Below are 24,657 nucleotides of genomic sequence, written 5' to 3' on the forward strand. Positions count from 1 at the left end.
GGCCCCCGACCCAAAAAAGGTTGCCCACCCTTGCTATAGGACCCTTGGCCGTCAGCAGAGCACTCCACTCTCCACGCTCTCCAAGGGATGGGCTGAAACTGTGGAGGACACTGTGGTTGCCTTCCTGACTATCCTTCACAAATCCCTGCTAGGCATTTGAGGGGTGAGGGGTCCTGTGGATCACATACACAAGGCAAGAGCTTTCTAAGCTCTGTAGCATGCTACAAGCCTGGGGCTCACCAATATGTGCCTTATTATGATCCTGCCATGGATGTGTAATGGGTGTTACAGACGGGATTACAGTCCTACTTCTCCTATAAAGTAGTATGCCAGCTGGAACAGAGGGGGAAAAGAAAAGGGCTCACTGTAGCCAATGCCTCACTCTCAGCAGACACTGCTCTGACAGGGTGACAGCATGAACTTGTCAGACTGATGTGAAACTGCAGGGACCCAGGATACAGTCAGCAGATGACAGCATCTGAGCTTACAGCTGTAATGAATGGAAGTCAGAAATGCAGCACATAATTCCTCAGCTGAGGATGCCATGCTGATGGGAGCTAGCAAGGGTCACATGCAGAGTCTCACCCAGCTGCTTAGTAAACTAACAAGCCACCATGGGCAGCGCCTAGCACTGCTGCCTCAGCTGTGGGAGAAAACAGACAGTTGTATATCTCACATGAATCTACTGTTGGCAGGGCAGAAGGACCCAGGAATCAAATCCCACAGGGTACAGATTGACCAGCACAGCTCAGACTATGATCCCAGTGAGGAGGCAAAAGAGTCCAGCATGCACAGTACAATGTAGGATGGCCAATTAATGCCCTAAGATCTGATCAGCCTTAGCCTAAGGCCAGGTATACACTGGAGGAAAAAAATCAATGCAAGATACATAACTCCAACTACGTGAATCGAGTAGCTGGTGTCAACATATTTTGCATCAATTTTCTGGGGAGGCCCCACCAGCGGGAAGTTGATGGGAGAAATGTTCCTGTTGACTTTCCTTACTTCTCACAAGGAGTAGGAGTACCAGTGCTGACGGGGGCGCCCTCAGAGTTCTTTACTAGACCCACTAAATCAAACCCCGGAATCTCCAGAGCATCGATCTTCCAGGAAGTGGAGACATGGCCTAAGTCAAAGCGACCTACCTAGCATTACAGCATCCAGTTCCAGCAACGCTAAGAGACTTTTTCCAGCTGCTGTGAGAGTCTTGGATAAACTGGCTATTCCTAAACATTCACTGTTTTACCCACTGTGCTGTTATCTGTGCACCTCAGAATGAGAAACAGCATCGACAAGCATGGCGTAAAGAAGACTTCACTTCTCTCTCAAGATCCAGTGCTCCCCCTTCTCTAGAGCTCAGCCTCTACCCATAGCGCTTCTCACACTATGCACCATCTCTAACTCTTTACCAGGCCTATTCCGACATCCCTCTAAACCACTTCCACACTGTGCCCGCTCCCTCACCAGTTCCTATCCCACTGCATCCCCATGGCATGCCATGCTGCTCACCAGGCGCTCCATCTCTTGCTCACGTAGCCGCTCCTCGCGCTGGCGTCGGTGATATTCTAGCAGGTCATCTTCATTGTCACTGATCTCAGTGATGCTATTTTTGCGCTCCCTTGTGCTCATGGGCAGCCGCAGGTCTCCAGACAGCTTTCTCTGTGCCCGGGGGCTCTGATGGGGTGAGGACACAGCCAGTGATCCCAGGCTGTATGCAGGGCTGAGAGTGATACTGAAGCTGGGCTTACGCTGGGAGGCAAGTTCTGCCTGGAAGATGGGTGAGGGACTTCTGGTTCTCAAATTCTTCCCTGTCAAGGAGGATGAGGAGAAGTCTTCATGTCTCTCCAGGGGCCTGGCTGCCTTGTGCCGGATGCGAGGGCTCTCAGGAACCTCCTTGGCCAGCTTGGTCTGCTGTGAGGGACTCTCTTGGGGGGTCCTTGCTTGAGGAGACAAGGCAGAAGGCAGGGGTGCTGCCCGGCGAGACAGGGAAGGGCTGAGGGGAGGCAAGTCTCTCATGCTCTCCATGCTCCTTCTGCCCATTCTGGGACTTTCAGGGGGCTGCAGAGAACGGCTGCCCTGACTGACATGGATGAAGCCTGCAGTCTCCAGAGGCTGGAAGACTCTTGCCAACATCTGCCGGGATGGGCTGGAGGCCAGGTGCCTGTCAATGCCAGGGGGTTCCTTGACCTCCCTAAAGGGGCTGGGTGGGCGCTCTTGAAGAGCCACCATTTTCAACCTCTGAGCAGATGGCGACTGAAATTTGGGTGTCAGACGGGGACTACTGGGGATATTGGTAGGCTGAGCCTGGGAGCTTCCTGTCACATAGTCACTCAGGCTTATAGACACTAGGGGCATGTGCTGGTTAGGATGGCCCAACTGTGTGCTCTCAACAGCCCTCCGGGAACTGGAGAAGGCTGAAAGCCCAGGGCCTTCAGGGTGCAGGGTTCTCTGGCTAGGTGTGGGGCTCAAGGGAGTGCCATGCACGGCCTTCCTCTGCATCTTAGGACTCTCTGCAAGCTGTGTATCATTTGTGCCCATGGCACTGCTCCTCAGGTCCAGGTGGGAGGCACCACCTGGAGGGGGAGGTGTCCGCTGCTGTGGAAACTGCATGGCATGGTTGTAGCTGGATGATCTCACTGGCACCACGGGGGGGATGGGTGGCCCCTGCTCCTGACTACTGGGAGAGTGGCTAGTGTAACTGCCACTGCTGGCTGGGGAAGAAAGTGGGGAGAAGGGTGGAGATGCGTTATCATAGCTGGAGCCCACAGACATGGCCCCGGGGCTCAAGGGTGGGGACAAGAAGTAGTGCCCACCACCATTCACCACTGAGGAAACAGGGGACTGGGCATTGGCAGACAGCTTTTTCCTGGGGCATCCCGACTCCTCTATCACCAAAGAGTCCATGATGTCTTGCAGATCTTTCTCGATGGAGCTGACTAGAGAGCTGTGGCTGGGCCGGGGCCTCATTCCCTGCCCCTTATGGGCATCATTGAGAGACAGCTGGTGGTTGCCATTCACTAGACGCTCTGATTCTGCCAGAGGGAGAGAAAGGAGCACACATTAGCCCAGGAGACAGCACCATTAACCTCACACTTAACTCATGCCAAACCCCTCCATTCAATCAGGCCATGTGGGCACACACAGGCCAGAAACAGCCCAGGCTAGGGAGCAAACATCCAGCTTCTGCCCCACATGAGGAAATCGGTCCCTGTTGCACAAGCACTGTTCCCACAAAACCACAGCTCCAAATCACTTGTGGAGACTCCAAAGGAACCATGACAGCCCAGAGTGGCAGAACCAATGGCCACCACAGCCTGGTGGACTGGATTGGATTGGATCTGTGCACCTGCTGCCTACCTCTCCACAGTAGGGAACCAGTATTTACTGTAACCACAGCCAAACTCATCATAGCCACAACTGTGTGGCCAGTAGAGGAATGGAAGGAATGGGAGCCAGCATCAAATCCTTGTCTTATCCCACAGGAAACATTCCAGCAGAAAGCTGCCAGTAGAAGGCGCCCACAAAAAAGATCTCTCTACCCCCAACTGTCACGCTCTCTGCAGTGCCCATGTTATCCTTGGACGTTCTAATTGCTCGGAACTAGCATTCTGCATTCTGGATGAGGCCGGAGCCAGACTGCAGGTGTGTGCTGCATATACATGCTGGGAGGAATGCTAGACACAGTAGGAAATGGTGCCAGCAATGCAAAGGCGAATACCCACAGCTCCATTAGACAGGATAAGGGCTATTAACCCTTCGATTCCTAAGCATGAAGACTAGATTTCAGATGACATTGTCCTATAGCCGGGCTATTCCACACTTGGACATAGAGGGATTCATGTACTGGAGCATCTCCTCTGGAAGATGAGAGGAAACACTAGAAAGACAAATAGTCTGAGTCCATGCTCCTGTGGGTGGTCTTCTCTAAGCCAGTGCCACAGCACAGGGTTGCCACAGATGCTATCTTCTGGATGTGACCCAAGCAGAGACCCTACCTATCTGGGGCCATTAGGGATGCCTCTATACTGCACCTAGAGCTCAAAATAAGCTGCACAATTTGAACTACACAAATTGTGTAGCTTATTTGAGTTAATTTCAAAATAGCTTATTTTGGATTTAAATTTCAAAATAGAGTGCTATTCCAAAACGTCCCTTACTCCTCATAGAATGAGATTTACAGGGATGTCAGAACAACAAGCCCATTATATTTTGAAACAACAGGTTTGCTCAAAAGACTCCGCAGTGTAGACGTAACCTAGGAGTCCAGGGCACATCTCAGAAGAAAAGGAATATTAACAACTGACCTACCTAAATTCCATCTCCTTAATTCCTCCTGCAGCTTCAGCCACATACATGTGTCTTTTTCATCTCCTGCCTTGAGCTACTACGAACATAACAGCTGTTTAGTAATAGGTACTGGGACCTCTACTGGATCTTTTCATTTATGAAATTCTAGCATGCAGAGCTGGCCTTTGCTCAACTGCCCCTCCCTCCCTTCTCCCCTCCAACTCTGCCCTAATCCGCCCTAGGGTTCAGGTTTAGTCATGCCCTTATTAAGTGTTATCTCCCATGCTGATCATCTCTTTGGAGCTCAGGTGCCTGGGGATTATATTCCAGTGACCAGCTGGGTGTCCCACTAGCTGTATTGCCCCGGCAACTGAAATGTGATAGCTCTTTCCAGCATGATGCTAATGCATTGTTTTCTTGGCTCTGCCTGTGGTCTCACTGGTATGCTGGGAGCTGGGCAGAGAACAGCTGCACATACCTTACTTCATCCACAGAGACAGGAGTGACTGTTGCGTCTTCCCTGTCTCTACAATAATCGGCCTCTGGGGCTTCCTGACTTTTCCTCTGGAGTCTTGTAGACAAAACTGAACATTTAGCGCAGCGCTGGGAGGGAGCTGGAGCTGCAGCAAGTGAGAATCAGCTCCAGACATGTGGATGAGCATCTGCCTCCCACTGAGAAGGGAGGGGATGCTGCCTCCACCAGAGCATCCTACAGCAGCAGCCAGGGTACACAGCACTTCCACCACCAATCCAAAATGCAACTATCCCCTGCTTCTCTTCAACACTCCCTTTTCTCAGTCATAGGGGAAAGAAAAACATATAGGAGACCCAAAACCAGACATCCAGATAGACTGGAGGGAGAGGCAGCTCTTTCCTGGCTGGGATTTGAAGATGGTCCTTCTGGGGGTTTGCCTTGGGGATTCAAAGGGTTTCCAGGATAATAACAGAGAAAATGGGAAGAGAATTAAAATGATATGATTGAATGTCACTTAGAAACAATTTAACTAACCACAGTGGAGCCAACTGCTGCCATAACCTTTGTCCAGAGTCTAGAGTTTGAGATTTTCAATATGTCTCTAAACAGAAACAAGTAGGTTGAGCCAGGGGAGTGAGCATGTGTCAGCCATAAACCTGACCAGGTCACTCATAATCCTTGCCTCAGGACATGGGGGAGAAACACAAAAGGACTGCCACTGGGATCTGAACAGCACTTCCCACTACCTCCAAGCCCTTGGAGCTGAAGTTGGGTTTCTCCTCAGTGCCTCCAAACACCAGGAATCTCAGCAGATGGCAAATGGCCAGTCCCCTTGCTAAACATGCATAGGGGTTATCAGCTCCTTTCTCAATAAACTGCAAGGTGAATTGAAACTTCTGGCTCCCTTTAAATTGATCCCAAACGCTAAGCAAGGTCTATTCATGGCACAGTATCTGTGGGTCCCAAATGCTGGCCTTCTAGAACCTGAACTCCCCACAGCTATGTAGGCATGGAGAAGTGATAGCATTCAACTAACGCTTTGAGCTCCTCCCCAGGGTAGACCCCCATCAGCAGATGAGTTTAGGCATCTTCCTGCTTTTGGGGCAAATACTGCACATGAGCGGTCCCAAAAGCTGCTAAGTGCCTCTGCACCTCCTGAGCACCAGCTCCCCCTTCCCATACACAGCTTTCTGGGGTTGGGGTGAGCCACTTCTGGAGGCAGCTCCATCCAAAGGCAGAGCTCCAAGAGCAGCAGCAGCAGCAGCACCCCTCAGTGCTGCTGTACCCTTCCTCAGAGCATCCCAAACACTTTGCAAACACTAATTAATTAAGCCACAACCTCAGGGCACCTTTCCAGCAGCAATCAACAACCACAGCAGAGGAAAGAAAACAGCCAACTAGGTCACAAGCTTGTACACACACAAGCTTTCCACTGCCTGCTGATACCCAGATGCTGGACAGAACAATCTTCCTGTTTCCACATGGCTTCTGCGAGGCCAATAAATGGCTTCTCCAGTCATTCTAGCTGTGGAAACAAATGGTCAAGTGGTTAGCTCAGGATGCCAGACTCAAGAGCTCCTGGGCTCTACTCCTGACTCTGTCCTTCACCTACTATGTGATCCTGGGCTAATCCCTTCAGCTTGTAGTGCTGCAACATTCCAGTTTCCATACAGGGAGGTAACAGCAGTCACCTGGGGGAGGGGGGGTGTCCCAATTTCTATTTGTATAGCTAGCTGAGCCCCCTCCATGGCTAATGCTCACCTTCTTGTTTGAGCTGGCAGACGGCAGCTTCCTGGTTTCATAGAATCATAGAATAATAGGACTGGAAGGGACCTCGAGAGGTCATCGAGTCCAGCCCCCCGCCCTCAAGGCAGGATCAAGCTCCGTCTACACTATCCCTGACAGATGTCTATCCAACCTGTTCTTAAATATCTCCAGAGAGGGAGATTCCACCACCTCCCTTGGCAATTTATTCCAATATTTGACCACCCTGACAGTTAGGAATTTTTTCCTAATGTCCAATCTAAACCTCCCCTGCTGCACTTTAAGCCCATTACTCCTTGTCCTGTCCTCAGAAACCAAGAGGAACAAATTTTCTCCTTCCTCCTTGTGACACCCTTTTAGATATTTGAAAACCGCTATCATGTCCCCCCTTAATCTTCTTTTTTCCAAACTAAACAAGCCCAGTTCATGAAGCCTGGCTTCATAGGTCATGTTCTCTAAACCTTTAATCATTCTTGTCGCTCTTCTCTGTACCCTTTCCAATTTCTCCACATCTTTCTTGAAATGTGGCGCCCAGAACTGGACACAGTACTCCAGCTGAGGCCTAACTAGTGCAGAGTAGAGCGGCAGAATGACTTCACGAGTTTTGCTTACAACACACCTGTTGATACAACCTAGAATCATATTTGCTTTTTTTGCAACAGCATCACACTGTTGACTCATATTCAACTTGTGGTCCACTATGACCCCTAGATCCCTTTCCGCCATGCTCCTTCCTAGACAGTCGCTTCCCATCTTGTATGTATGGAACTGATTGTTCCTTCCTAAGTGGAGCACTTTGCATTTCTCTTTATTAAACCTCATCCTGTTTACCTCTGACCATTTCTCTAACTTGCTAAGGTCATTTTGAATTATGTCCCTATCCTCCAAAGAAGTTGCAACCCCACCCAGTTTGGTATCATCTGCAAACTTAAGTGTACTCTCTATCCCAATATCTACATCATTGATGAAGATATTGAACAGTACGGGTCCCAAAACAGACCCTTGAGGAACTCCACTTGTTATCCCTTTCCAGCAGGATTTAGAACCGTTAACAACAACTCTCTGACTACGGTTATCCAGCCAATTATGCACCCACCTTATCGTGGCCCTCTCTAAGTTATATTTGCCTAGTTTATCAATGAGAATATCATGCGAGACCGTATCAAATGCCTTACTAAAGTCTAGGTATTGCTTTTGCTTGCAGCCACCTAAATATCAAGCTGAAACCAGACTGCTCTGGCCTGCAGCATTTGTCAAACACAGTTAGAACCTATCCAGGATTGAAAGTGGCTAGATTTTTTCCCCTTGTAATAAATGAAAAAAATCACGAAGGGGAAAGATGGAGAAGCAGTAATAATATTGCAAGAGTACTTAAGGCTTAGCATTCTGGAAGGCTAGACACACTCCTGGCATGAATGGCTCAGAGTGAGCGCTGTATTAATGGGTAAAGCCATGGTTTCATGGCCAGTTACTGTAAGAGAGAGGATTGATTGGCAGGTGAATCTGATTATCAGTTCAAGTAAACCAAAGCTCAATTTATTTCCATTAAATCAGTTCTTCCTTAGACACAAGATCCCTGACCACATCTGCCTGCAACATTATTTCATAGGAGTAAACTGATTATAATAAATGTGCACTTTGTCTAAAGATCCCAAAGCACTTCACAGATATCACTGCAGTCCATAACCCTCACTCAAGAGACTGAACAAGAAAGGGAACAGAGTCAGAGGCCACATAAGAAAGACAAAAACTTCCCATTTGCAACAAGCAGGGCATGAAAACCTGACACCAACTTTCCTTTGGTAATTCCCTCTGTACCAGTCATCTTACCCCATTCAGGTAACCACCACCAATAGCCTAACATGCCTCCAGATTCTCTTGAAGCATATACACAGGTATCTCCATACCTCAAAAAACCACCAAATTCTCTGTGCTTGTCATCTGGAAGCACTAGCCTTTTGCTTCAGCTTGTGTGCTCAACCAATGCTTAAAACACAAATACACTGGTCATTAGGAAAAACAAATCAAGAACAGAAAGAAGCTGGATTGTGCCAGGTGCCTATCCAGAAAAGTCACACCAAGTAATATTTTGCCACAGTGAAATGAGTAAAACAAAGACAGATTCCCACCATTTTGAGAATCAGGAGCAAAACTGGGAGCCACAAGGCATGGTCAAAACCCAGAAAAAAGCAACTGTGCAGCCAGCAGGACATAGAACAGACTGAGAAAAAAGGAAAATCTGCATGGGTACGTCTATACTTGCTCCCAAAAAAATGAGGAGTAATGTTAGTTCGAACCAAGGGGTTGATTTGAACTAACGCGTCCCGGAGCGCACTTCCTGGTTGGATTCAGCTGTTGAGCAGAGTAATGTGCTGGTGAGATCATACTAATAAAGAGAGGGATAGTTAAATCCCCACTTCATTAGCAATTTCGGTCGTCTACATTTGCATCCCTAGCTTGAACTAGGGAGCAAGTGTAGATGTACATAAGAAAAGCCATACTGGGTCAGACCAATGGTCCATCTAGCCCAGTATCCTGTCTGCTGACAGTGGCCAATACCAGATGTGCCAGAGGGAGGGACCATAACAGGTAATCCTCACATGATCCCTCCCCTGTCATCCATTTCCAGACAAACAGAGGCTAGGGACACCATTCCTACCCATCCTGGCAAAATAGCCATTGATGGACCTAACCTGCATGAATCGATCTAGCTCTTTTTTTAACCCTGTTAAAGTTCTAGCCTTCACTGCATCTTCTGGCAAGGAGTTCCACAGGTTTACTGTGTGGTGAGTGAAAGGAAACTTCCTTTTGTTTGTTTTAAACCTGATGCCCATTAATTTCATTTGGTGGCCCCTAGTTCTTTTATTGTGGGAATAAGTAAATAACTTTTCCTTATTCACTTTTTCCATACGAGTCATGATTTTATAGACCTCTATCATATAAGAACATAAGAATGGGTCAGACCAAAGGTCCATCGAGCCCAGTATCCTGTCTGCCGACAGTGGCCAATGCCAGGTGCTCCCGAGGGAGTGAAACAAACAGGTAATGAACAAGCGATCTCTCTCTTGCCATCCATCTCCATTCTCTAACAAACAGAGGCCAGGGACACCATTCCTTACCCATCCTGGCTAACGGCCATTAATGAACTTAACCTCCATGAATTTATCTAGCTCTTTTTTGAACCTTGTTATAGTCCTAACCTTCACAACCTCCTCAGGCAAGGAGTTCCATAGGTTGACTGTGCACTGTGTGAAGAAAAAGTTCCTTTTATTTGTTTTAAACCTGCTGCCCATTAATTTCATCTAGTGGTCCCTAGTTCTGACTTTTGCCCAACAAATTATGTTCTTCCATATGTCTGACAACTTTATTCTTTACTATTGTAAAGAAGACTGAAGCAAAGAAGACAAGCAAAGAATACTTTTAGTTTCTCCGCAATTACTTCATCGTCTTTAAGTCCTCCTTTTGTATGTCGATCGTCCAGGATCGCCCCACTGGTTGTTTAGCAGGCTTCCTGCTTCTGATGTACTTAAAACACATTTTGTTCTTACTTTTTGAGTTTTTGGCTAGCTGTTCTTCAAACTCTTTTTTGGCTTTTCTTATTACATTTTTATACTTAATTTGGCAGTGTTTATGCTCCTTTCTATTTTCCTCACTAAGATTTGACTTCCACTTTTTAAAAGATGCCTTTTTATCTCTCACTGCTTCTTTTGCATGGTTGTTAAGCCATAGTGGCTCTTTTGTAGGTCTTTTACTGTGTTTTTTTAATTTGGGGTATACATTTAAATTGGGCCTCTATTACGGTGTCTTTGAAAGGTTTCCATGCAGCACAAATTTTACTTTAGTCACTGTACCTTTTAATGTCTGTTTAACTAACCTCCTCATTTTTGCATAGTTCTCCTTTCTGAAATTAAATGCCACAGTGTTGGGCTGCTGAGGTGTTCTTCTCACCACAGGAATGTTAAATGTTATTTTATTATGGTCACTATTTCCAAGCAAGTTATAGTTATCTCTTGGACCAGATCCTGAACTCCACTCAGGACTAAATCGAGAACTGCCTCTCCCCTTGTGGGTTCCTGTACCAGCTGCTCCAAGAAGCAGTCATTTAAAGTATCGAGAAATTTTGTCTCTGCATTTCATCCTGAGGTGACATGTACCCAGTCAATATGGGGATAATTGAAATCCCCTACTATTATTGAGGGGTTTTTTTTTTATAGACTCTCTAATCTCCCTTAGCATTTCATAGTCACTATCACTGTACTGGTCAGTGGTCGATGATATATCCCTACTGCTATATTCTTATTAGAGCATGGAATTACTATCCATAGAGATTCTATGGAACATGTTGATTCATTTAAGATTTTTACTTCATTTGATTCTATATTTTCTTTCACATATAGCGTCACTCCCCGCCCCCTCCACACAACCTGTTCTGTCCTTCCGACATATTTTGTACCCCGGTATGATTGTGTCCTATTGATTGTCCTAATTCCACCAGGTTTCTGTGATGCCTATTATATCAATATCCTCTTTTAAAACTAGGCATTCTAGTTCACTCGTTTTACTATTTAAACGAACGGGGCTTTTCTCGCCCCGGAGCTCACGGGCGGCGGGTTGCCACCCGTGTCCTCCGGGGCGAGAAAAGCTTCTCCCAGTCTCCCTGGGCGGCTTTGCTTGTTTGCCCGGGAGCAAAGCTGCCTAGGCGGCGGCTTTGCTCCCGGGCAAACGAGCAAAGCCGCCCAGGTGGCGGCTTTGCTCAGGTGTCCCTGGTCTGCTGGGGGGGGGGGGGTCCAGCGGCTTTGCTGGACCCCCCCAGCAGACCAGGGGGACAGGAGCAAAGCTGCGGAGCACGCCCGCAGCGGGACAGCCCGGGCGCACTTGAGCTGTCCCCCTGCGGGTGTGCTCCGCGGCTTTGCTCCCCGTCTCCCTGGTCTGCAGGGAGACGGGGAGCAAAGCCGCGGAGCACGCCCTCAGGGGGACAGCTCAAGCGCGCCCGGGCTGTCCCGCTGCGGGCGTGCTCTGCGGCTTTGCTCTCCATCTCCCCGGTCTGCAGGGAGACGGGGAGCAAAGCCTTGGAGCACGCCCGTAGCGGGACAGCCCAGGCGCGCTTGGGTTGTCCCGCTGCGGGCGTGCTCCAAGGCTTTGCTCCCCATCTCCCTGGTCTGACCAGCAGACCAGGGAGATGGGGAGCAAAGCCTCGGAGCACACCAGCAGTGGGGCAGCCGCGGCCCGCCTGGACTGTCCCGCTGCCCGTGTGCTCTGCGGCTTTGCTCCGCGTCTCCCAGGTCAGCAGACCAGGGAGACGGAGCAAAGCCGTGGAGGACTTGGGCGGTCCGCCACCCCGGTCTCCCTGGTCTGCTGGGGGGGGGGGATGCAGCTAGTTCCCCCCCCCCAGTAGACCAGGCTTTTCTTGCCTACCCCTGGGGTAGAGCAGCTGGGGGCTGCCAGGTTGGTCCCGCAGCGACGCTCCGGACCAACCTGGCAGCACCCCAGCTGCTCTGCCCCAGGCGTCCTGATTCAGCTGCTGCTGGTCAGTTTCAGCAGCGGCTGAATCAGGACGCCTGGGGCAGAGCAGCTAGGGTGCTGCTGGATTGCTCCAGTAGTGCCGAGGAGCGGCGCTACTGGAGCAACCCAGGAGCACCCCAGCTGCTCTGCCCCAGGCGTCCCCAAGTCAGCCACTGCTGAAACTTACCAGCGGCTGACTACAGGAAGCCCGAGGCAGAGTTGCTCTGCCCCAGGCTTCCTGGAATCAGCCGCTGATCAGTTTCAGCAGCAGCTGACTTGGGGACGCCTGGGTTTCTTAAGTTGAATCTGTATGTAAGTCAGAACTGGCGTCCAGATTCAGCCGCGGTTGAAACTGATCAGTTTCAGCAGCGGCTGATGCCAGTTCCGACTTACATACAGATTCAACTTAAGAACAAACCTACAGTCCCTATCTTGTACGTAACCCGGGGACTGCCTGTACTTAGCTTTGGGTAGCAGGGAAGGAAGGGCTGGGGCTGATGGGTCACAGAATTTTTGGATCTGCAGCATATACTCAGTCTGCAATAAGCAGCATCAAAAGTATGGTCACATCAGATCTATGCCATGCAGTCCAAAAAGCCCAATGCAGAATATTTCCTGTTGGCAAAGTGTCTGGTTTGTCCCAAGAGTGAAAGTCCATGATAGCCCTGTCCTCCACTGAACTCAAGGCAGCAAATTTTCAGCATACCCTGTCTCCAAGGCATTGGATACAAGACGATACTGAGCAGGATGTGTACCAACAACCATAGGACATACCACACTAATACCAACCCTGATACCTTCCCTTGCAACAAACCCTGTTGCCATCTTTGTCCACATATTCCCTCTGCTGATACCACTATTGGACCTAACCAAGTGAGTTAAAGATCAAGAACACATATTCATGTGCATCCAGAAATATAATCTATGCTATCGTGTGCCAAAAGTGTCCGTCTGCTATGTACATTGGACAAACGTCTCAGACACTTCGCCAAAGGATCAATGCCCACAAAACAGATATTAGACAGGATCACAAAGAAAAAACAGTTTCTTGCCATTTCAACCAGAAAGGACACTGTCTCAACGACTTAATTACCTGCATCTGCTTCAAAAGCCTTTTAAAACTGCACTTGAAAGGGAATCCTCTGAACTGTTATTCATGCTAAAATTCGACACTTTACACGGAGGTCTCAACAAAGACTCTAGTTATCTTACCCATTACAAAGATAGCTTCCCCAATTATCACCTCTAATATCATTAGCTCACAGACATTTACCTTCCTGCCCCTTCCCTCCCCCCCCGCATCCCTCTTCTGTTCTGAAATTTGATTTGTCCTTTTCATATGTGTTCTTTTTTTTAATTGTATCCTTTGGTATATATGGTTGTGACTATTTTCTTCCACTATTTGATCTGAGGAAGTGGGTCTGGCCCACGAAAGCTCATCATCTAATAAACCATCTTGTTAGTCTTTAAAGTGCTACATAGTCCTGTATTTTGCTTCAACTACACCAGACTAACATTGCTACATTTCTATCACTAAGCATTTATGGTCCTTATCATGAATGGAGGATTTAAACTGAGGGGTCTTGGAGCTATGCTGTGCAGCATCTACCACTAGGGAGTTCAGCCAAGTGTGAAGAAACAGAAAATCTGTGCCCTTGGAGGGGACGAAGTACTTTCTAGCAGCCCTGTTATTGGTTGGTAGGGCTGTGGCTGGTGTCTGCCAGACCTCATCCACTGCTTCCATAATTGGTTCATCTATGGGGAGAGCAATACTGGATTTTGAGGGAAACTGGAGGTGCTTTAAAAGCTTATGTTGTTTCTCTCGCACCTCTGGTAATACCACCTCTTGGCTGGTAGAGACCCTTCTGAATAAGTCCTGAAATTAGATCATCAGTTTGTGATGGGTCATCAGGAATAACCACCTCATCTGGTGGGGAGGAGCATTTATCAGTTGGTGAAATGTCAGGTTGTTCAGCGTCAGGCTCATCAACGATTTGCCCCTCTTCTGTGTCTGGGTTCTCTGTTGACAAGGGGGAAGTGTGAGGATGGGAAGGGGGTATTGACCTCTGAGCCGGGGTTGACGGTGCCGAGGGGGCGCTCAGGGACCAGAAAAATGGATAATGAGGGTGGCAGGACCATTCCAAATACAACAGAGGGTGGTGAGAGTATTGTGGTTGGACATCTTTCATATGGTGTGTGAGCCCTGGTTGGAAAGGAGTGTTGAGAAGAGAATATATTCCTCTCATCCTCATCATAATCACTGCAATGAGAAAGTACAGGTGATCATAGAGGACAATGAGAGCCATGCGGTTTTAAGGGAGATTGAGATCGATGTCTCCAAAAGTGGTCATATGGAGATCTAGGACTCAGTTCCAGATCCTGTACCAGCACATTGTGGCCTTGAGAGCGAACAGAAAGATGATGACAACTTGATGGAGGCTTCTGCAGCGCCAGTGATCGTGGTGCCAGTGGTGGCAGCATTGGTGCAGGAGCGCATGACACTGACTCCGGGCTCGGGGTGCGAGACAAAGGTCTGGTAGATTTAGACTTTTGAACCAATTCTAGCTCTATTCCTGTCTACAGTTGACTGAAGAGGAGGAGAGGGATCAAGGTCCATCTGCAGCCGAGGGCAGCAACGAAGGAACTGAGGGGAGATGGGCCACATACACAAACTCCAAAGGCACAGACAGGACACGCCCCCCACATGCATGCACGGCCCAACTAGATACTGCTAGAAAAAGACTCTGATCTGAAATGCCGGGCCGAGCCCAACACCAACAGTGGCGCACCCAGGGGGACATCACTCAAAGAAGAAATATATGTAATTTAAATACAAAATATGCCACCTACCAACCTATCAGTTTTTATTCAGATCCTCCTCTTCATCCAACCCATTCTGCCCCTACATCTTCCCAGTGACCAGCACTATCGCTAGCCATTAGTAATACAAATACATGTTACCAAAGGCTATTGCAGAGCCCTCTCTTCAGGCATGTCTACACAGGAAATTATTTTAAAATAACTTATTTCGAAATAACTCCCGAAATAACAATTTCAAAATAGCATGTCCACACCAAAGGGAAACCTCAAAATTAGTCCGAGGCAGGCTCCCTTAAGGTGAAGGAGACTTGCACTCCATGGAGACACTAAATAAACTAAACTGCAAGTAACAATTAACCCCCTGGCTGAAGAAACAGCCTTTGAATCTTGCATTTATTCACCCTTCAGACAAGTGCTGCCCTCCAGGAGTGTCCCCTGCTTTGAACACAACAGATGGGGCTCATGTGACCTTGAATATTATGCTGTTCTGAGGGTTAGAAGGCCTCTGGAGCTTGTTCCGTGACCAGAAGAGATGGTGTGAAATGCCAGTCAGGTTGTGTTCAGCTCAGGAGCTGCTACAATTGAAGTCTTTGGAGACAAGTATTAATAATTAACAAACAGAAATGCAATTTCTGAGCTGAGTCAACAGCGGGTGGAGGAACGGAAAGGCCACAAACCAGCATAAATGCTGTTCAAATAAATGTAAACAGCAGGCATCTCTCAGCAAGCAGAGAAATCACATTAGAAACATTTCATCCCTCAAGCTGGGGATTTTTTTCAGCAGCTTGAAACACAAGGCTCCTAACTCCTCTATCAGGGTTCAGTTCTCCACTGGTCCTCAGCAGGATGGGGATGTTAGTATATCTGAACTGAGAAATTCCAATAATGCAGGGCTTTTCTCTAGAAGGCCCTAGATCTTCACTGGGTGACATCTGCACTTAATGTAATGGAGTTTTTAAGGGAATCTTCAATAACATTTATGTAATGAGCAAATTGCAGCTTTGCCTGCCAAACCACCTATGTGTTTCATTTATCAGAGTGGAGTGAATGAGGACAGGTGGCGCTCAGCCATATAAGCACCGCTTTGGCACACGCAGTGGGAGCTACCATCCCAGAAAGTGTTGCTTAAGGAGACACCGCATGGTCAGGTTCTGTGGTTACAAAGTTGAGAAACAAAAAATGCAGGAGAGAGAGAGAAAGCCCACAATGCTCCACCACAGCCAGCCTTCTTAATATTGAACATGCCCTCCTGCCCCCTGCCCCAGACAGCTTCACACAGGTCTCTCACCAGGCTCCCGACTGTGTCCCAATACCAAGTCTTGGGGTGAAATCCTAGTGCCACTTATGTCAGTAAGGGCTCTATTAGTAATCTCAATGGGCCCAAGAAAACATCCCTGGGATTTCTCAGTGCCTGACCAATTTACTTTTCACAACCAAACAATAAGGAGTTAAGTCTTACAAGCAGGTAGGATCGTGGCCCCTGTCACTGGGCGAGCACTCTTTAATGGGGCCTGGTGTCAGCCCCAAAGATGGAGTAGCTGCTGAAAGATCAGGTGATTAAATCAGAGAGCACCTATGCTCATAAAAAACTAGCATAAGCTCAGTTAGGGTATGTCTACACTACAGCATTAATTCGAGTTATCTTAATTCGACATAGTTAATTCGAATTAAGCTAATTCAAATTATCGCGTCTACACACAAAATGCAGTTCAAATTAGTATTTTGCTAATTCGAAATACTGCATCCACACTGAATTGACACAGAATCGGATCTAAGGCCAGCCAGAACCAGGTCAGGAGTGTGGCTGCTGCCTGAGGCTATCTGATGCCTGTGCTTAAAAGGACTCCCTTCCCTCCCCGCCCCCCCCGGACAGCCAGTTCTCAGGTGTCCCTGCTTGCTTGCCTGCCTTGATGAGGGACAGAGGTGTCTCTGCGTGCTCTGGCTATCCTCACTCAGGATACCACAGCACTCTGCAACACGGAGCAGGAGCTGCCCCTGGGCACTCTGGTGCTTCTCGTGGGTGTGTTGCTGCGAGCCTGGCTGCACTTTCTGCAGGTTGCCACCCCGGAGGTCCATCAGGGGGCTGTCAGTATCCAGGAAGCCCTGCAGGAGAGCTTCTACCCTGAGGAGCACTAAAAGCCTCCATGGTGTGCTCCACTGGGGGTTTGTGCCTCATTCCTCCTTCCTTCCACTTACTCCTCCCTAACCCTCCTTCCTGATGTCAAATAAGAACATATTTCTTGCCAAAAACAAACTCTTTTTATTGACCAAAAAGGTGGGAGAGAGGAGGGAGAAACCTGGGAGGAGGGAGCTGGAAGGGGGAGGCAAAGGGAGGAAGGGGGAGGAGAAGCTCAAGGTTGGGGGTCTTGCTGGACCAACTTGATTTTCATGCAAACCTGCTCCTGGGTTCACATGTGGCCTTTGGTGGCCAGGCTGGCAGCTTTCCTGCCACAGACGGCCACATTCCTCTGCCTGGTGCAGAGATCATGGACGTTGGGACATCCCCCCAAACCTGAGTACAGTCCACCCTGATCTCCGCCCTGGGCCAGGAAGGTGCCCACCTTCTCCGGGCCCTGGTAGGCTCCTGGGAGCTGGCAGACTGCTCCTGGGGTGCAGTGGAGGGCTGGCTGCCAGGGGCTTGCTGGATCATGTTTTGGGGCCACTGGGTCAGGGCAGTGACTGCTGGCTCTGGGATGGCAGGCTTGGAGCTGGCACAGGCACAGTGACCAGAGTCTGCCCTTTTAAGGGCTCCGGGGCTAGGGGGAGGGAGAAGAGTTTTCCTGGTTTGGCCCAGAGTGGCCACCAGGGGAAACTGGGAAGGCAGGAGGCCCCCTATTTCAGAAGTGCTACACAGCACTTATTCTGAATTAGCTAATTCGAGTTAGGCATTATTCCTCATAGAATGAGGTTTAACTAACTCGAATTAAGCACCCTGCTATTTTGAATTTAATTCGAAATAGCGGTTTGCTTGTGTAGACGCTATGGAAGATAATTCAGAATAAAGGCTGTTATTCTGAATTAACTTGGATGTGTAGACATACTCTTAGAGGGAATGTGAAATCTAGAAGGAGGCTCCCACAGAAACCCCTGGGTTAGAGTCTCCAGAGAGAGTTGCGTTAAGAGTCAGCACTCTACAAAACAGTGATGGAAACTGAACAGAGTCCAGGAGGGGCTAGAAGCTGAGCCCAAGGGGGACAGAGGATTGTTCAGGTTTTGTATTTGTTTGGAGTTGACTGCCCAGGAAGGAGTGGATTCTGATGTGACCCAGCCTCAAGTCACCTGTGCTGAAAGCTACGTAGGTCGATGCAGTAGCATGCCATGCGACAAAGAGGTGTGCTCAGACACTGATTCATTATAAGCCTCACTGTACAAATTACAGGAAAGCAAGCAGGAAAGGTCAGGCCATCAACAGTCAGACTCACTTACTGGAGAGCCTCTGTGAAGTCCTCCATCTGCTCCTCGTCCCTCTCCCAGGTTGGTTCCTACTATCACTGTGTTACCAGCACAGACTCCTGCTGAACCCTTCCCACAATAGACAGCAAGTATCTCAAGCTGCCATTAAGGAGAACATTGAGGGGACACCATTCAGTCTGCATCAGCCAGAGCCTGAGCGCCTCACTACCCAGCTTCTAAGAAGGGTCAAGCAGGTATCTTGGCGAGAGTGCTCAGGTAACAATACATAAAGGGTTAAACCAAACACTGCTACAGGAAGTAGAAAGCTCAGCCCGTGACAGATGTTAAATCCTGGGTTATGCAGGCAACCAGGTAGCTCCACTGGGCTGCACCATATGGTGAACCATAACTCCAAGGTATAGTTGTACGACGACGTTCTCATCCTGAGCTATCATACATCACCTGCCTCCCACAATCACTCACTGCAGCCCTAATGGCATCAGCTTTGGCTCAGCCTAAATAAAAGATCCATTATGGCTGCAGCTGGACTTTATGGTCAAGTCTGTAAACTCTAAAGACCAGTTCTGCCATCACACCAAATGGAAAGGCCTTGACTCAGCTCTGCAGCCCTTACTCAAGACAAAATTCCCGCTGATGCAAATGGAAGTGCTGCCTGTGTAAGGACTGCAAATCTATGCCATGAGTTTTCCATTTGATTTGATGGTTGAACTGGCCTATAGGAGTGACTTGTCAATCAAGCCCAATTTCCCACTTCCAGCGGCAGCCTTGATTTAGTATTTCAGAAGGAAACAAATTCCCTTCTTCCTGTCCATCACTGAGGAGATGGAGAGATTCCTGCCTGTCATCAATGCCACTCTGGCTCTGCACAGGCACAAAATCCAACACTGGTGATTCCCAGTGGTTCAAAGAGTGCAGCAACAGCTTGGGAGAGTAGGGGCAGAAGGTAGGGGGACAGCTGCAGTCTAAAAGACCACAACAGTGACAGAAATGCCAATCTGAACCCTGGTAGAGTCCCTCCATGGCCCAGGGTTTGAACTTTTTCCCACTGAATATCTGGGCTCTGTTAAGCTCATTACACTCTGCTGCCATCAACACCCACCAGTGATATGATTCTTTTCCAGAGCAATCCTAGGCCCAGAGGCATTGACATAACTCCCTTCTGAGAGGAGGATTACTATCCCCACTTTAGAAGTGGGGAAACTAGCAGAGAGGGGAAACTGAGGGTATGTCTACACTACAAAGTTAATTCAAACTAACAGACATTAGTTCAAATTAACTTTGATAGACGCTACACAGGCAAACCGCTAGTTCGAACTTAATTCCAACTAGCGGAGCGCTTAATTCGAACTAGATAAACCTCATTCTATGAGGACTAACGCCTAGTTCGAATTAAGTAGTTCGAATTAAGGGCTGTGTAGCCACTTAATTCGAACTAGTGGGAGGCTAGCCCTCCCCAGCTTTACCTGGTGGCCACTCTGGGCACCACCAGGGAAACTCATCTGCCCCCCTCCCGGCCCCGGAGCCCTTAAAGGGGCACGGGCTGGCTACGGTGCCCGTGCCAGGTGCAAGCCTGCCAGCACCCAGCCAGCAGACCCTGCACCTGGCATGGCACGAACCAGCCACTCGCTGCCACCCAGCCCTCCCCCTCTTCCCGGGACCAGGCTGGCGGCTCCCGGGAGCTTGCCCGGGTCCGCAAGAGGCGGGCGCCCACCTGGTCCAGTGCGGAGATCGTGGACCTTATCCATGACCTCCGCACTAGGCACAGGAAAGTGGCCGTCTAGGGCACGAGAGCTGCCAGCCTGGCCACCCAGGAGCAGGTGTGCATGAAAATCAAGGTGGTCCACTGAGACCCCCGACCCTGAGCCCTGAGCTTACAATGGCCGTACTGGGTCAGACCAAAGGTCCATCTAGCCCAGTAGCCTGTCTGCCAACAGCAGCCAACGCTAGGGACCCTGGAGGGGATGGACCGAAGACAATGACCAAGCCATTTGTCTCGTGCCATCCATCTCCAGCCTTCCACAAACAGAGGCCAGGGACACCATTTCTACCCCCTGGCTAATACCACTCCATGGACCCAATCTCCATGAATTTATCTAACTTCTCTTTAAACTCTGTTCTAGTTCTAGCCTTCACAGCCTCCTGCAGCAAGGAATTCCACAGGTTGACTATTTGCTTTGTGAAGAAGAACTTTCTGTTATTAGTTTGAAGCCTGCTACCCATTCATTTCATTTGGTGTCCTCTAGTCCTTCTATTATGGGAACTAATGAAGAACTTTTCTTTATGCACCCTCTCCACGCCACTTGTGCTTTTATAGACCTCTATCATATCCCCCCTCCATCTCCTCTTTTCTAAGCTGAAAAGACCCAGTCTCTTTAGCCTCTCTTCATATGGGACCTGTTCCAAACTCCCGATCATTTTAGTTGCCCTCCCCTCTCCCACCCTCTCTCTTCCCCTCTCCCACCTCCTTTTCCCAGTCTCCCCCAGTTTTGTTCAATAAAGAGAGTTTCTATTTTTGAACACACGTGTCCTTTAATTTGTACATCAGGAAGGGGGGCCTAGGGAGGGGTAAGTGGAAGGAGGTGAGGGAGGAATGGGGCACGAGCCCCCAATAGGGAGGACTGGGCTGGCTCTGCGGGCTCCTCGGGGTGGAAGCTCTCCTGCAGCCCCCCGATTGACACCCCCCCCAGGATGGCAGCCTGCGGCAAGTGCAGCCGATCTGATGGCCGAGTGCTATGATGTGCCCAGTGTGGGCACTCAGGGCACTCCAAGCCAGGACTGCTTTGCAAGCGGGGAACCCCTGAGAACTGTCTGTCCGGGGTTGGGATCGGGTCCCTTTAAGCACAGCCCTCAGCTAGCCTGAGACAGCAGCTCCACGCTCTAAGTCCTACTCCGATGCCCTGCCGGCACTGCTTCCGGCCATCCTTAACCCCAGTTCAGGGTCCACTCAATGTGGACATGCTAGTTCGAATTAGCAAAATGCTAATTCGAACTAGTTTTTAGGTCTAGATGCACTAATTCGAATTAAGTTAGTTCGAATTAGTGCTGTAGTGTAGACATACCCTGACTTACCTGAGTCAGCAGCAGGGTCAAGAACAGAACATAGGAGTCCTCACTCCCCTGTACTGAGCATTCACCTACCTGATGTGAGTCCATATGAAGCCCCAGGGCTCCTTTCTCCAGCTGGGATCATGCTTTTCATCCACTTGGCCTCAGCAGGGTGATTAAACCTGAGGAAGGTTGACTGCCCCAGGCAGATCATGCACCCTGTGGGGAGAGAATGAGATAGAGCAGGTTATAGCATACAATGAGCATGGCCACTCTGGTTCTTGAGGGTCTCTTCTCCCACAATGCACCCCCAAAGGATTTATCACTGATCACACCCTAGCAGGCAGGAAGGTCTTCATGGCAACATACCAGTTGGGAGTCTAGCTGCCTTGTGAGAGCAAGTATGTTGGTGGAATCATTCTTTGTATCACTGTGGCACCAGGATCCCACTGAGCTAGACAAAGAATCATTCCCATTGCAATTTCTTTTCTGAAGTATCACAAGGAATTTTACCAAAGTCCCACCAAGATTTACACAGAGCCACGGCTAAACTCCACCTTTGGACACGTGCTGTGGTCCTACTGCCCATATTGGAGCTTCACACACTGCTCCTGATAAAAGAGCCAAGCCTGACAAGCCTCTGGTGGCAGAGAGATGTCAACAGAACCTTTAGCCTGCCCCTTTATATCTGGCAGTGTAAACAGGGAGCAATCCAGTGCCAAATACAGGGAGGATGAGGGTGGACCTGGTGGGTTTTAAGCACATTGGAAATTTGTTTCTGGGTCACAGGACTGATGCGGGACTCAGAGAAACTGGCATGTCATTGTGGTCAGCAGGCACTGCAGGTAGTACATGCTGTGAAGGCACACTAGAACAAGAGCTTATGGTGCAGGACTAGTGCCTGTCAGGAGAAGTGAGATTATGAACGAATAGCTTGTGCACAAGCCTACTGAAAGTGGTTGGGGGGGAAGGCTCTCAAACCTGCATACTCACTAGACCTATACGACCCACCCCCCTGAACCATTCACTTCTCCTGCATCAGACATTCTGCTGCTGTAATTGCTGCACCCATCTGTGATTCCCAAGTATGGCAGAGGGAGCCTCACAAGGAAGGGGCAGCTTGAAAAAGAAGAGCCTTGTAGATTTTCAAGAGAGGAGCATGACAGTTCCTGTGCAAGGGAACACTGTGCTCCAGACTCAGATAATTGCTCTCTGCAGCCTCTTCCCGACTTATGAACTGGTTACAGACCAAGCAATTGGTCGTAACTCAGTTTGTTCATAAGTCGGACCCCATAGAGTTACACACGACCGTGTTGTTCATAAGTGCAGATCACGTTCGTAACTTGGAGTCCGCCATTTACGACAGCTTCGGTCGTAACTGCGAACAGCTGAAAGTCGACTGTTCACAACCCGGGGACCAGCTGTACTGCACAGCCATCTCTCTCCTGCCCGAGCTGACATGGTGTCCATCATCCACCAAAAGAGCTTCAAGTCCAAGAGCAGCAAGGGAGATAAGAGCCAATTTGTACAGACATGATGCAAAAACCACAAGACTGGGGCACCACTGTGAGGCTGCTGTGCTGGGACAGGGCTGCTGATCATGGTGAAGTCACTGCCCACCATATCCAAGAGTTCTTGCACCACTAGATCCTCCTTTCCTAAGGCACGTTGGGATACATGGCCTGGCACTTGGGATGTAAAATCCTGATTAATCCTGACACCAGGATAGCTGACATAATGACTGTCCAGAAAGGTGGCATGGGGCAGTGAATCAAGATGACTGGGGTTCAGGACAGTGTGATTATTATGGACTCAGTGTGAGTACTTTGCTTCTCTCTAGTGGGTCAGAGGCAGGGCTTACAGGGAGCAGGATATTTACCTATCTGTGTAAAGTGTTTCAAGGGTGACAGACGACAGGATACACACATGACAATTATAATTAGCCACTGTTGCTATGCCCAGAAGGTAGTCCCTGTCCCCACCATTCCAGAAACCTGAACAGCCCATTCAGACAGTGGGGAAGGAGAGAACATAAACTTGTACAAGCAAATCCATAAGCATGCCAGATTGCAGCATCCAATTCTTGCTATATACCCTGGTCTCTGAAATGATAGTACAAGAGCTGAAACGATAGTACGAGAGTAAAATTCATGGCTTCCACTGGCAGCACTTCTTTCTTTCCTGACTGTTCCTGAGATGAGAGGATTCCCACATCTGTAAGCTGGTCGCAGGATGCTCAGGATGTGCCATACCAGATCAAATCATTTCCAGCAATTCCAGTTGCTAGCCTAACATGGAGGCTTCACCAGGAAGAAAGGACCACAAAGCAGTTGGGAAAATGTTGCCTGAGTGGGAGGTTGTTCTTCTTGACTCCCTACAAAAACCAGCACATGCTCTGAAGCATGAGCCACAGCTACAGTCATAAAGGCCAGTATCACTCAGTCAGCAAGGCCCAGCACTGACTCTGTCCATGGGATGGCACTCCACACACACTAAACGAGGAAGGTAACTTTTTTCACCTGTTTTTCACATCATCCAGCAACCCCCTTGCTCTCCCCTCACAGCACAGGAAGAGGAAGAGAGGACTGATCTCTCCTTGCCAGGCTGAGCGATGCAGGGCCTGCAATCTCTCCTGGAGGGTGGTGAGGCTCAGAAACCATGGGAACTTGCTCCTGGGCTCTGGCCTGACCACACGCAGGACCATTCCTGCTCCAATTGCCTGGCATAGTCTACTCTCCACAGCTGACCCACGTGCTGAGTGTCTGTGGCCTCTTGAGTACAAAGGAGTGAGCAGCCAACAACTTGCCATCCAGCTCAGCTTCTATTGCTATTGACATGCTTGACCAAGTCCAAGAGGAGTGCCAACAAGTTACATTTTAGGGCAAAAATCTCAGCCCAGAAAAGACCAGCGCAACTCTGAAGCAGGGGAAAGTTAAGAGATGAAAGTTAAGCCAAACAGCAGGAAACCCTGTACCCATATGTTAGCTTTCTGCCTGTAGGGCAGCACTCTCAGGGATGATGTTCCAGTACCACAGACCCAGGCTGGCACTTCACACCTGACAGAAAGCTGCCACAGGATACTCCGAAGTCAGAGGCCAGCAAGCTATGTGACACCATGTGTGATACTGCCCCCAGAGCATTGAGGGGGCCTGCATTCCCCTTCCCTTTGCTGTGTTGAGCAAGGAATGCACTGCAGAACATGCCTCTGTGACCTGCAGTGGGAAGGAAAGGAGCTTGAATGCTCCCCAGACACGCCTAGTTTGAAAGTACTTTGCCAATCCCCTGGGGAACAGTTGCTCTTCAGTTTCAGCCAGGGCTGAAAATATCTCCCCCTCTCCAGGGGATGGTTC

General features: G+C 49.2%; 1 protein-coding gene across 25 annotated transcripts in view; it reads right to left on the reverse strand.

The window, feature by feature from the left end:
- PHLDB1 (pleckstrin homology like domain family B member 1) overlaps window positions 1-24,657 on the reverse strand; it is a 170,848-nt gene that overhangs the window by 76,974 nt on the left and 69,217 nt on the right. For all 25 annotated transcript variants that reach the window (XM_075909568.1, XM_075909570.1, XM_075909545.1 and 22 more), the window contains 2 exons: window positions 21,401-21,526; window positions 1,510-3,032 (listed from right to left, as the gene is read on the reverse strand). In XM_075909568.1, the coding sequence (XP_075765683.1) occupies window positions 1,510-3,032; window positions 21,401-21,526 (1,649 nt within the window). The remainder of the gene's footprint in view (window positions 1-1,509; window positions 3,033-21,400; window positions 21,527-24,657) is intronic.

Source organism: Pelodiscus sinensis, chromosome 26, assembly GCF_049634645.1.
Source record: "Pelodiscus sinensis isolate JC-2024 chromosome 26, ASM4963464v1, whole genome shotgun sequence".
NCBI lineage: Eukaryota > Metazoa > Chordata > Testudines > Trionychidae > Pelodiscus > Pelodiscus sinensis.